Consider the following 13729-nt stretch of genomic DNA (forward strand, 5'->3'; position numbering starts at 1 on the left):
ATAAGGAACTATACTGATTCAAATTATTATCCAGTTTTGGGAATCACTGGCATATCCAATGCTAATGGTCTGTATAATTCATACATGTAAATAGAAATGACTGCCTCTCAGAGAGGCAGAGACTGATGGCCATCTGTCAGGGATTTCATTTAGTGGAATCTGGCATTCAGGTGGGAGACTGGGCCACATAACTTCTAAATCCCTTTCTTGTTTAATTGTATGATGTTTCTTGGCTAGAAATCCACTAGCCTGAAATTAAACCTCCAGTGACATATTTCAAACACTGAGCTAACTTTCATTAACAATCATGAATACACAGCCATTTTTTTCCCTAAAAGTTTAGATTATCATTAGATAAACCAGAACACATCAAGACTACAGCAAAAAGCGACTTACCTGGGTGTTCTGTGTTGGAATCTGTAATAATAAAGCTAAGCTGCTGTAGTCAAAGTTTTCATCCAGGGCTATAAGTGAGCCATGCACACCGCTCTCAAGTATATTATTTGCATATTCTCGAAGTCCAATTGCTTGTATCCAGCGAATAACTCGGTCATTGCTCCACACCAACACGTCTAGGAAGAGAGATGCATCATTTTAGGATGCAGTATTTTGCATAGTAGAACCACTGGCTGAAATGAGCTATGGGTATCTGGCCAGGTCACATTTATGCTGATTTATTCACACTCTAATGCATCTGGCTCCCTTCATTTGCATGTAATTACTGTTTTAATATTTAACCCTTTCGAATCTCTACTTAAAAAGTTGTTCTTTTTCAGAGTGTTTGTTATACCTAAAATGACAGCACTTCAGTCGCATAGAACAAGGTGTCTGTGTTTTTCTTGTTTTCATACTAGAGCCCTAGGGGTCTGTCTGAAGTTCAATATTTTTACCACCAGATGGAGACATTTCCTATTTGTGTCTTGATACATGCCTCTTCAGTAAACAGCAGACGAGATTGTAATACTGTCTTTCATCAGAAGTGTTTATTAATCACTACCTAAACATGGGCATATAGAATAGAAGATTTTTTTTTTTCACCTGAAGTAATACATAAGAACAGAACAGTAAGATAATATAGGGCATCAACAGATGCATACTTACTTTACTATTATATTCCAATGCATTTTTCCCAATCACATGCTAACGCAAAATTCAAGCACTCAGTCAAATGTCAAAAATTGCTTCCGCTCTATTGAAAGTAATATTCTATTGAGGAACAAAATCCTTTGATTTTTATTTTCTAAAAATAAAACTTTTAGAGAAAAATGTCATGTTTTTTTTTTTTAGATAAAAACATCAAATTATGTTTTATCATTTATTTTCTTCAGTATCTTCCCATTAAAAATTGGCAGAATGCTACGTAAAAACCAGTAAAACAGTCAGAACTAAAATCATCCATAGAAAAGAAAGAATTTTAAGAAACTTAAGGGGATATGAGAAAAAAATTAAAACATTTTTACTACCCATAGAAGGGGAAAGGAAACTATAATTACTATTTAAGTAAAAGTAAGTTTCCTGTCTGATTTTTTCTTTCTAATGAAGTGTATAACTTTTTCAGAAAAAGGATAAAAATCTTCCAGGAAATATTCTTCAACTTTTAACTGTTTTAAATAACTGTTTCAATAAGCCTTTGAAAAGCATGTTTTAAATATGTTTTGATGAGTCTTTGAAAAGCCTTATTTATCCTATTTTATTCATTTATAACCAACTTAGGTGTTCTTGTGTATAACTTTGAAGCAATAAAGTGATAGTACAGACCCACAGAAGTTCCCTCATGCACCTTCTCAGGCACCATTCTCACTTAACAGTAACCAATATTCTGACTACTTTCATTACCGAATCGCCTTGCCTGATTTAATTTTTTTTTAGCTTTTCATACATAAAATCATACAATATGTACTTTTTTGTCTGCCTTTCATTCAATATGGAATTTATCTATGCTTTAGCAAATAGCAGTGGTGTGTTCATGATCATTGCTATCTAGCATTCCATTGCTTGATTATGCTGCTTCTACTGTAGATGGACATGTGAGTAGATTCTATTTTGGGTTATTAAGAATAGTGTTGCTTTGAAGGGGAAAGGATGGGGAATGGCAAGGGATAAAAAACCACACACTGGGTACAGGGTACACTGCTTAGGTGATGAGTGGACAAAAATGTCAGAAAAATCACTACTAACCAAATCACCATATAACCAAACAGCACCTGTTCCCCAAAAACTATTGAAATAAAAAAATAATAAAGTGCTGCTTTGAATATTGTTATACATGTATTTTGTATATTTACATGTTGCAGTAGAATAAATAACAAGGAACAGAATTGTTATGTGTTTACTTGTTAGCAGATATTGCTAAGCAAATTCCACTCTCACAATTTAAACTCACATTATTAATGTCTGAACATCTTCATCTTTACCAGTGCTTTGTGTTTCTCATGTTTGTTTTGTCTTGCTTAATTTTTAGCCATTATGGTAGGTGTATGGTATTATGCATTGAATTGTGTTCCCCCAAATTCATGTAGAAGCCCTAACTTCCAGCACCTAAGAACGTAACCTTACTTGGATATCAGGTCTTTATAGAAATGATCAATTAAAATGAGTCAATAGAGTTGGCTCAAATTCAGTAAGACTGTTATCTTTCTTAAATGGCAAAATTTGGAAATAGACATGCACACATGGAGTGCACTATATGACGATGAAGGTAGGGATCATGGTGATGTGCCTACATGCCAAAGAACATCAAAGATTGCCAGCAAATTACCCGAAGCCAGGGGAGAAGCAAATAACAGATTCTTCTCAGTAGGAACTGACTCTGCTAACACCTTGATCTGGAACTTCTAGTCTCTAGCACTGTGAGACAACAAATTTCTGTTGTTTAAGACACACAATCTGTGGAATTTTGATACAGCCGCCCCGACAAACTAATACATGGGGTGTCTCATTGTAGTTTTAATCAGTAACACCCACTATGAACTGAAAATGTCTGATACTTTTAAAGTTTGTCAGTTTTTACTTCCTGTATTTTAAATCTACATATTAGATGTATACTAATTTGCTATATCTTCCCTTCTATTATTTGAAAATAGCCAACTTATTTCTAGTATGTTTCCTGCCTTAAAGTTTATATTCTGATATTAGAAGAATCATAGCAGCTTTGGTTAATATTTGCATGTGTACCTCCTTTACTAATGTTTTCTGTGTTCTTATATTGAAAGTGTGTCTGTTGTGTACAGCATATCATTGTTTTTCAATCTGTCTTTAAATTGAAATAGTTAGTTCTTGCTCATTTAATATTATTACTTTGATATTTGAGTTGAATTCTACCATCTTTCTATTTGTCCTACCTGTTCTTTGTTCCTTTTCTCTCTTTCTTGCCTTTTATTATGTTTTCTTGTTTTATTCTACCACTCCATTAGCTTTTTTTTTTTTTTTTTTTTTTTTTTTTTTTTTTTTTTTTTTTTTTTTTTTGAGACAGAGTCTCACTCTTGTTGCCCAGGCTAGAGTGCAATGGCATGATCTCTGCTCACTGCATCCTCTGCTTCCAAGGTTCAAGCAACTCTGCCTCAGCCTCCCCCCAAGCAGCTGGGACTACAGGCATGCGCCACCATGCCTGGCTAATTTTGTATTTTCACTAGAGATGGGGTTTCACCATGTTAGTAAGGCTGGTTTCATCTCCTGACCTCAGGTGATCCACCTGCCTTGGTCTGCCAAAGTGCTGAGATTATAGGCAGGAGCCACCATGCCCAGCCCTCTGTTAGCTTTTTATATTTACACTTTATATTATTGTTTTAGTAGTGGCACTTAAAGCTTATAATGTGTTCTTATTAGAGTATATTATGAATTATTCCTTTTATTATTTTCTAGATAATGCAAAGACTTTCAAACAATTTAATTTCACTTATTCCCTTCCAGCCTTTTGCATTATAGTTATGTATTTTAATTCTATGTAAAATTTAAGCCCTGCAGATATTATTGTTTTTACTATTATGATGAAATTTACCCATACATTTTTCAGTTCTCCTCCATCATGTGTGCATTTTTAAAATTATCTTTATGATCTTTCCATCTGCCTGAATCACTTATGCTAATATTTATTTTCTATTTGTTTTTTTTTCTGGTGAAATAATCTCTCAGAAATCATTTGTCTGAAAGTATGTTAATTCTGTCTTTAATATTGAGGGACATACTTCAAAGTAAGAAGTTAGTTTGATTCACCGTTTTAAGGTTATAATTCCATCTTCCTCTAGCATTATTTACTTGAGCAATATCAGTTATCTTATGTTGTGCCTTTGAAATTATTGTGGAGTTTACTCTGGCAGATTCTAAGATTTTGTGGCATGAGAATTCATGGTTTTCAGTAGCTCTATTTTAATAAGTTTAGATGTGTTTTTATTTTCCCTTTTGTTTATAGTCTCACGTGGGGTCCATCGAGAACTTTGAGTCTGTGGATTATCATTTCAGTTATTTTCTTTTTATGTCTCCACCAGTATTTTTTCAAATATTGTGTCTTTCTTATTGTCTCCTACCTACCTCACCATGTCCAATGTCTCTAATGATGTTTTATATCACTCATCCTTTTTGTTTCTTGTCATATGTGGGGCTAGATATTTTCAAGTGATCTTTTATTTCACTAAACTCTCTTCTATTGTTAAACCACCTATTGCGTTCTCAATTAAAGTCTTTATACTTCTCACTTCTTCAAATTTTCATTTGATTATTTGTTAAACATATTGATTCCAACTATATTAAATTCTCCATTTTGTCACTTATATTCCTTACATATTTTTAATAAACAGTGTCAGGGTCAACTATGGATATCTTTCTTTTTTCTGATTTTATCATCTTGGTTTTCCTCATTTTGGCCATTATCTGACATGTCTGAGTTTTTCTTTTACTGGCTCTCACACAATATGATTGAAAAATTGCAGAGGCTCTGAATGTCAACTTCTTGAGAGGACTTTGCTTTTATGTTTTTCTGAAGTTATAATAAAGGCAGATCAACTTTATTCCAATTAAAGATTGAGATAAATCAATGCTAGATTTCAATTTTAACATTTCAAAATAAAGTCTAGGAATCTCCTTCACTATAGTAACCATTTTACTACCTATATGTGTTCTATAATATGTTCCAAACCTCAAATATATATAATAAAATTTATTTTTAGCATTAATAGACATTATAAATAGCCTGATCTCTTTAAGTTTACCCTTAGTCATAGGGTGTGTCTTATCAGAGACCTCAAATTAAAGTGTATTTGGTGGTTAAAACCTTTTTTTTTTTTTTACTGTATTATCATGAGACTACAAGAGTTCTCTTTCTAGATTTATTGCCCTTTGGCTTTGGTTTTCTGTTCAATTTTTATCTTATAATTCCATCCTTTTTAGAAGTCCACAAACGTCTCTAGAGGAGTAGTCTTACTTATTTTATTATTATTATTTTATATAGATTCTTTGCTCCGGTAGGCCCAGCAGTTTTGGCACCTCTACATTCTAATCCCCACCACCGCCCAACTCCGTTCCCTGCTTCTCTGTTAGAAAGAGGAAAAACAGTAGAGAATGACAGTTTCACCATTTCCTTACATTTCTCTTTTTTCCAAGATCATAACCTCTCAAGTCCTGTCTCTCTTAATTGGTTTCTACTATTTTCAAATAGCTCCTTATTACCATTAATTTATTTATCTAGCCTTTCTATTTCTTCTTGGCGGAAGATTGGTCTGACTTAATGTACTCCAGTCTATCAGAAGTAAAAGTTCTTCAAATTAGTTGGTGTCCTTTCTGTCTGTGCCAATCCACAGTGCTATCTGCATATGAATCTGGAAGTTGTACATATGTCTGTCTCACATCTCTCTACTTAACTCCATTTGTGGATTGAATGATCTCATTTCAAAAGAAATGTCCTAGATCTTTCTTCGGATTTAGGTAAGAAGGAACATGAGAGGAATGCCCATGTCCCACAGTCTTATTACTATTAACTGCTGCATCCAAAGCAGAATGAATTTCTGCAAGAAGTAGGACATTTATTGTCCCCCCTCAGAGTTTTGCCTCTTTCTTCCCCGCTGGTCTTCAGCAAAGCAAAGGATTTCCTTAATATTCTTTATTATATAAAGAAATTTTATATTATATGTGTTAATTGTCTCTCCGAGTCAGTTCTAAAGTGTAGCTTTTCCTCTGAGTTTTCCTTAGCCTATTCCATTGGGGTTTTTGGACCTCAGAAAATGGGATGTGAGTTGGTTAGCATCACATTTTGGCTGTATAATCAGCTGCTGTTGATAGTTACTGATTCATTCTAACAACTGGTTACCCTACACTTGAACCCCAAAAGCTAGGCAAGTACTTGTGGGTGGCAGCAACAGTTCTCCATTTAATTTTACTAAAGACACCATTTTAAAAAAATGAACGTGACAATGCTCTCAATAATTAAAACAAAATCCAGTTTTCTTTGCACTAGATGGATTTGTAAATAGGGAATGTTTGGTTTTTTCTAGAGTTAGGTTTATATTTTGATAGTCTAAGACATATTATATGGTCATGATATTTCTGCAAATAGGTGCCCATCAAAAATTCCATCGTCACACCTGTAGTTAAGAGTGATCAAATATTTAACATGATCTGTTTATGAGGTAAAGGCAAATAAAGCATGAATTCAAACTTTTCCTCATCAGAACAAAATACTTCTTTTTGTTTCATTTTTAAAGTTAGATCCCTTTCCATAAATCTGTTTCCAAGCAATGTATGAATTGACTTTAAAACTGTGTAGAAATCTTCTTGACCTAAACAATAAATGGCTAGAGATCAGTGTTGACTGATTCTTATCAAAAAATAAAATGTTACTAGGTTCTTGATATTCACATGGTCTTTTCACTTTAGAAAACTATTCATTAAGGTCAAGGTTAAATAACACTTCTGATAATAAGAGACCCCTAGTCACAGTTGAGTATTATTCCTGTAAATGTCACCAGATCGTCATAGGAAACAAGCTATTTATGATCTCATTCACAGCTATTTATCAGATAGAGTTGTGTGTGATCATAGTGAATCATGGCAGGTTTTTTTTTTTTTTTTTTTCCCTCAGAGCTACACTCTCATCAGCAATTGCCAAATACTAATATAACATTTGGTATAGGGCCAACTGGGTAATTCCTCTCCTTTAGATCTATCTATATGTGAAACATTTCATGTGGTGAGCTGAGGCATAATAAAATGCAATTGGATAAAAATACTTCAGAAAGGAAACTACAAAGTGGTATCCCATGGGTAAAATCTATCTGTGTGCTAAGACATTCACTGTGTGGTCAAATGCAAACTTCCTTCTGGGGGTCTATCTTTGGTCCATTAATTCCCAAATTTCAATTCAACTGAACAGCAATGCACTGAAAACAACCTGCAATTTCCTGGGGCCCCAAAATAAAGTGAAATCAAACAACTAGATTTTGATAATGGAAAAACACTTTCTTGCTTCGAAGTAATGCATCAAATGAAGTGTTACAAGAAATCCATTGTGAGTCTGTCTACTCTCTGATGAGCCATACATAGAAAACTATTTTTAACCAATCACTTTCACATGCATTCAAGCCCATTCCATTAGAACTAATGTACTTTCCAAGACCTGCCAAAGATAAAAGTAATTTCTGACATTGCTTATCAAAAATGTAAATTATAGAAACCTAAAAAAAATCTTAAATAAAGAATAAAACAGCACTAAACGTTAATATTGGAGAATATAATACATACTATTTTATTATCTAAATTAAGCCTTAAAAGTGAAGATTAAAAGAGACCCATGCCTACCTTTGAACAATTAATGTAATGTAGAAACACCCACTAAATTTGATATAATGCTTGCACATATCAACTCTTGGATAATAGGAAATGGAAATATAACTAATAAGTATTTTAATATCCAAAATTTTCCTTAAAAATGTTGGTTGTATTTTCCTTAATATTTTTCTTCTTTAAACAACAAAAGTGGATTGATTAGTTTTAGCAGAAAATGCCCTCACATTATCTTAAGTGAAACAATTCAGAAACAGAAAGTCAAGTACCTCATGCTCTCACTTACAAGTGAGCACCAAATAATGTGTCCAAGTGAACATAGAGTATGTAGTGATAGTCACTGGATTCTCAGAAGGGTGGGAGTTTGGGAGGGTGGCCAAAGATGAGAAATTACTTAATGGGTACAATGTACATCATTCAGGGGATGGACACACTAAAACCCAGACTTCACTACCACAAATATATCCATGTAAGAAAATTGCACTTGAACCCTTTAAATTTATACCAAAAAATACCTTTACATATATCTTATATCCAATCATGTATTTTTTTCTTCAACAACAATAATAAAAATAGAATGGTCTCTAAGAATATAATCTAACATATTCCTCTTTTGAAATTATTCTTTCTCGGGTATATTAAGGTACTTCTCAACATTTAGATGATTAGTTTTTAAATACAGTATTTTTTCTAACAAAGCTGCAATATGGAGTGTCTTTTCTTGTTATTCAAATAAAACATTTTTGTGCACATAGCAGTTGCAGCAATTTACAATGTTCCTGATAATATTACCAGCTAAAATTATTAATGAACTAGTTTGGTTTATAGGGGAAAATCCTTATATCATTTCTGCATAAAGTCACTATATAATTTCTTTAACTATACAGTGTTACAAAAATAAAATTGCTGGGCACTGAAATAAAAGTAAAATGATATAAACCAAAGATGAACTGCCATAAAAATGATATACCATGTTTCTCTGAATCATACTGAGAATGTTCCATTAAAAGTTTGACAAAAATATCTGCATGGTGACATCTTTAGTACAAGCAGAATGTATAATTAATAGGTTCACATAAATAAATCTCAGTTCAAAAACTCAAGATTATTCCCCAAATGGGATATTTACCCTATAACTTGGTGATATCGTTTCTGTATTTTAATTAGAAAAGAATGGAAAAAAAAAAAAAAAAAACAGTAACACTTCTAGCCAAATGCTTATGCTACTTACTGACCATTGTAACACATATAACATTTTAGGTTAATACAAGTGAAAGTTAAAACCCCAGAATAAAGGCATTTCGTATGAAAGAAAGACACATTACCTTTTATTTCGTGTTGGCTTGCTTCCCGTCTTCTTTCTAGTTCTTTTCTGTCATAATTCAACCTCTTTAAGCACATAATTCCATACTGTAAACTTGTTCTTTTTTTAATAAAAAAAATTAAAACAAACAAAAAAAAAACAGTGCGTTTACCTCAGCAGGTGGAGAAAGTTTTCTGATTAGCCATAGTCAACACTATGCACTGCTTCTTAGGGCAACAAGTTAATAAATTACATTTGCAATCAAATCCTTCAGTATTGGAGGGAAATACATTTATAATTATTCTAAGCACAAAATGTTTCTAAGGAATAGAAAAAAATGGTTTCAAAATAAGAAAAACCATAGTTTTAAAATCATCATGGATTATATTGTTCATCTATGTGTCTTTGTCTTTCATCCAGCTATTCCTACATTAGGTGCAGGCAAATTAATATTTTATTCATTTGAAAAGAATTTAAAGTCCCCATTATGGAGACAGTAAGGAATTAATAAGAAATGGATACTCTCTTCTTAAGCTGATGAGAAAAATAACACAAAACATGAGTAAGTTAGGTAATAGGATAGAGGACCAAATACTAAAATGAATAGCTCATAACTCTTAAGTGATACAGAAGCATGTAAGAAGAACAGGTCAGCAGATATTGAAACGGAATGAAAAGGAAACGTGGAAGGAGCAGAAAATTGATTGATCCTTAAAGGATCAAGTAGCAGAGACAGGTTGACTCAGGAAAATGGAGCATCATGAACAAAAGATTGCAGATGAAAATTTAAAGGTGTGGTTAGCGAGATCACACATTCCAGAGCTGAAAACCCATGCTAGGAAGTAAGGAGGAATACAATTACACATGGAAAATAGGGCATTTGAAGGAAAGCCTTGAATTGTTTTTAAGTATGAAATGCATATAATTGATACAGAATTATTGGACAATTTTCAGAGAAGGAAGAGGTGACAGTAAAAGTTTTCTGTTTGGCCAGGCACGGTGGCTCACGGCTGTAATCCTAGCACTTTGGGAGGCTGAGGCGGACGGATCACGAAGTCAGGAGTCTGAGACCAACCTGGCCTATATGGTGAAACCCCGTCTCTACCAAAAACACAAAAATTAGCCGGGTGTGGTGGCTCACGCCTGTAGTCCCAGCTACTCCGGAGGCTGAGGCAGAAGAATCGCTGGAACCCAGGAGGCAGAGGTTGAAGCGGGCTGAGATCGTGCCACTTCACTCCACTCTGGGCAACACAGTGAGACTCCATCTAATAAATAAATAAACAAACAAACAAATAATAAATAAATAAATAAAATAAGTTTTCTGTTTAAGGAAAAATAATCTCATAGCAAAATAGGAGATGGGAAAATAAGTAATCAGAGGAGACAGAAAAATCAATTCAGGGTTCAGTTCTGCAAAAATAAGGACAACAGTCATAAACTTGAAAGGAAAATCGATAAACCAGAGATGTTATGAGAGAGAAAATGAGAAGGCTCAGTGACATTAGATATAAAGATGCCGAAGATGTGATAGGAAAAAATAATCTGTAGACTTCAAGAGTAAAGATCATTGATTATCAGTGATACTTTACATGTTTAGGAATATAAGCAAATTTAGACATACACATTGGTCAGGCTACACTTACTTGTTAGATGCATTTCTAAGCCCTGCATTTTAATAAAAACAATATTGAGTCAAATATTTCAGAATCAAAGAAAAATGGAAAGAAAATTTCATTAGGCAAGTGTTGTCGGTTGAATTGTGTTCCCCTAAAATTTACATGTGGAAGCTCGAATTCTCAGTAATTCAGAATGTGATTACATTTGGATACAGTGTCCTTAAAGAGGTAATTGAGTTAAATGAGACCATTAGGGTGGGCCTTAATCCAAACTGACTGCTGACCTTATTAAAAAAAACATTTGGACACTTGGGGACAACAGGAATATAATTTCACAGAGAAAGGCTTATGTGAGGACACCGAGAGAAGGTGACCATCAGCAAGCCCAGGAGAGAGGCCTCAGAAGAAACCAGACCTGCTGATTCCTTGATCTTGAACTTCTAGCCTCCAAAACTGTGAAAAAATGAATTTCTGTTGTTTATGCCACCCGTTGTGGTCTTTTGTTGTGGCTTCCCTAGCAAACTAATTCAGTGCTATACTAGATAATACTGACATAATCACTATCACAGATATTGGGCAGCTTGAGATTAAACCAATGCATCTTGGTCAGTTTCTGCCAAGTTTTGATATGGAATAACAAAATTATACTATACAGAGGATATATAATATTATGAAAATGTCTGTCAGACGGAAAACTGGGCCCAAAAGACCATGGGATGAAATATACAGTCAGGTACTACTTGCTTTAAGTCAGAGATTAGCACAACTTAAAAATGAAGCTTGGGTATTTCCCAGAACAGACAAAAAGCAAGTCATTTGAGTATTTTTTTTTAAATTTGATCATTATAGAAAACATTTTACTAAAGTAATAAAACAGCATTAAAAGTCAATCTAGTGAAGAATGGAAAAACTGGACCCCCAAAATCTAATGCAACCATATGAAATATGAAGCCCTAAACTGCCCATGACAGGGAGCTTACTCACTACCTCACAATGTATACACTACAAGGCAGCTGAGAGTGGTACAAAGTTGTTTCTTCTAGTAAGTAGAAGTCACTCACCCTAGTATCTACACCTGTGTTAACTAAAAATCACACGCTCAACAAAGAAAATATAATTCTTCTATCACATAATAATGATCTTAAAACATAAGAAAACTTATTTAAAATCTTCCTTCATCCAATTTAAATGTATTTAACTACTTCAACTTTATCATCGGACTTCTACCACCTTACAACAATTTGATGCCCATAAATAAATGCAATTTATTTTTGTTATGTCACCGTATGGTAGCACTTTTGTGGTCCCTGCCAATAAACACAGTCTAAACATGCCTTGTCAAGCCATTAACCAAAATGGAGAGTTTCGTGCTAATGATACATTCCTTATCTTTTTCACACAAGTTTCTGTTAAATTATGGATTCTCCATCCAGCACTTTAATAGGTTTTTTAAAAAACACTGTTATATTTATCTTCACCACATTTAATTCAACAGTGTCAACAACTGCATTAAAATTCAAAATATCTCCATAAGTTGGAATCAAAAGCCCCAATTATCCTCTATTTATCCTAATTTTATGTCATCAACATATCTAATTTTTATACCATCTTCAGTCACTGATTAAATGTTGGGCAGGAGAGAAGCAAATACAGTCTCCCAAGCCAAAATCATCTATGGTTATATTTATTAACTTATTGCCACAATCAACTATATGTGAAAAAAAAACAACCAAAATCCAGCTGACATTGTTTCACCTAACATAAACACAGCATTTATGATACAGTATAGCAACAAATCCCTTTTTATCTGCTGGATGGTAAACAACTTGGAAAAAGACATTGCCTGTTGTTCATCTGCATCCTCACAGTTATCTAACACAGTATTGCTTTTTTCTGAAATTAATATACAAATAAGCAAACTCACCAAAAGACATAGAAAAATAAAAAGCACAAATATGTCTTAGATGAAGAATTTCTTCTCAAAGTTTTTCCTAGAATGTTACTAAATTATAAAATTTATAACCCCATATTTTTGTAGAGTTGAAACTATGAATATCTGTTTATTCTTTCTAAATAATTTTCTAATAGAAACACATACAACTATAAAATTACAAACATGGGATTTTCAAAGAATCCCACAAAAAATAGACTTATGCTCTATGAGAAGAATTTTGTACACATATATTTCCATGAAGTTCGGGCACATAATATGCACATAGCTCTAAATTAGAAAGTCCCTGAAATTTGCTGGATGAAGATATTTTTCCAAGTAGATGTAAACAAACGATGTTTCAAATGACATATATTTTCTATCTTCTAGATATCCATTTTTGTTTTACTAAAGTATAGTTAATATATTGTTTCATTTTAATTCTTCTTTGGCAAAAAAAACAAAAACCAAAAACCTACCGATGGAAACTATCCACCATTTTTAAATGGACACGGAGATCTTTTTTTGTTAGGTGATCTAACATTCTTGCATCTACCAAGCATTCCATAAAGTAACTTCTGTACTGAGGTAACCCCAAGCTGGGAAGCCATTCATTTCCAATCCACTCATGGTTCATATCTCCATAAGCCAGGGTCTGTAGAAAAACCGGACACTAGAATTGTTTTATAGCAGTCAAGTTTCTTAACCAATCAGATGAGATGGTAATTGGAGAATATTACCTATTATTATAACTGATATTTAATTACTACGATATGTGGAAACAAAGCAAAAATAATATTCAGATAGTATTTGATTTGATTTGGTATAAAACGGAACTCTGCATTCATTTATTAAAGTATTTGCCTATTGAAAATGATTGGCTATTTACTTTGTATTCTCAAAAGGAATTACATTTTGCCCAAGTATGTATTTTATTAATAAAGAAAGTATTATACAAACTCTGGAGTTTTAAGATTTTGTCTTTATATTGATAGGTTTGTTTTATTTGTATCTGTCATTACCCTCTTGTCAATGTCATTATTGCCATTTCCCTCTTATCAATGCCACTACTGCCATTGCTACATACAGTGTAATGGCAAATGTTGATGT

General features: G+C 33.2%; 1 protein-coding gene across 26 annotated transcripts in view; it reads right to left on the reverse strand.

The window, feature by feature from the left end:
- PPFIA2 (PTPRF interacting protein alpha 2) overlaps positions 1-13729 on the reverse strand; it is a 508974-nt gene that overhangs the window by 9665 nt on the left and 485580 nt on the right. For 17 of the 26 annotated variants that reach the window (XM_031651089.1, XM_031651095.1, XM_031651091.1 and 14 more), the window contains 3 exons: positions 13099-13292; positions 9096-9193; positions 397-572 (listed from right to left, as the gene is read on the reverse strand). In XM_031651089.1, coding sequence (XP_031506949.1) covers positions 397-572; positions 9096-9193; positions 13099-13292 — 468 coding nt within the window. The remainder of the gene's footprint in view (positions 1-396; positions 573-9095; positions 9194-13098; positions 13293-13729) is intronic. The other 9 variants (XM_031651104.1, XM_031651106.1, XM_031651101.1 and 6 more) reach the window with 1 other exon arrangement.

Source organism: Papio anubis, chromosome 9 (genome assembly GCF_008728515.1).
Source record: "Papio anubis isolate 15944 chromosome 9, Panubis1.0, whole genome shotgun sequence".
In the NCBI taxonomy this organism is placed as follows: Eukaryota; Metazoa; Chordata; class Mammalia; order Primates; family Cercopithecidae; genus Papio; species Papio anubis.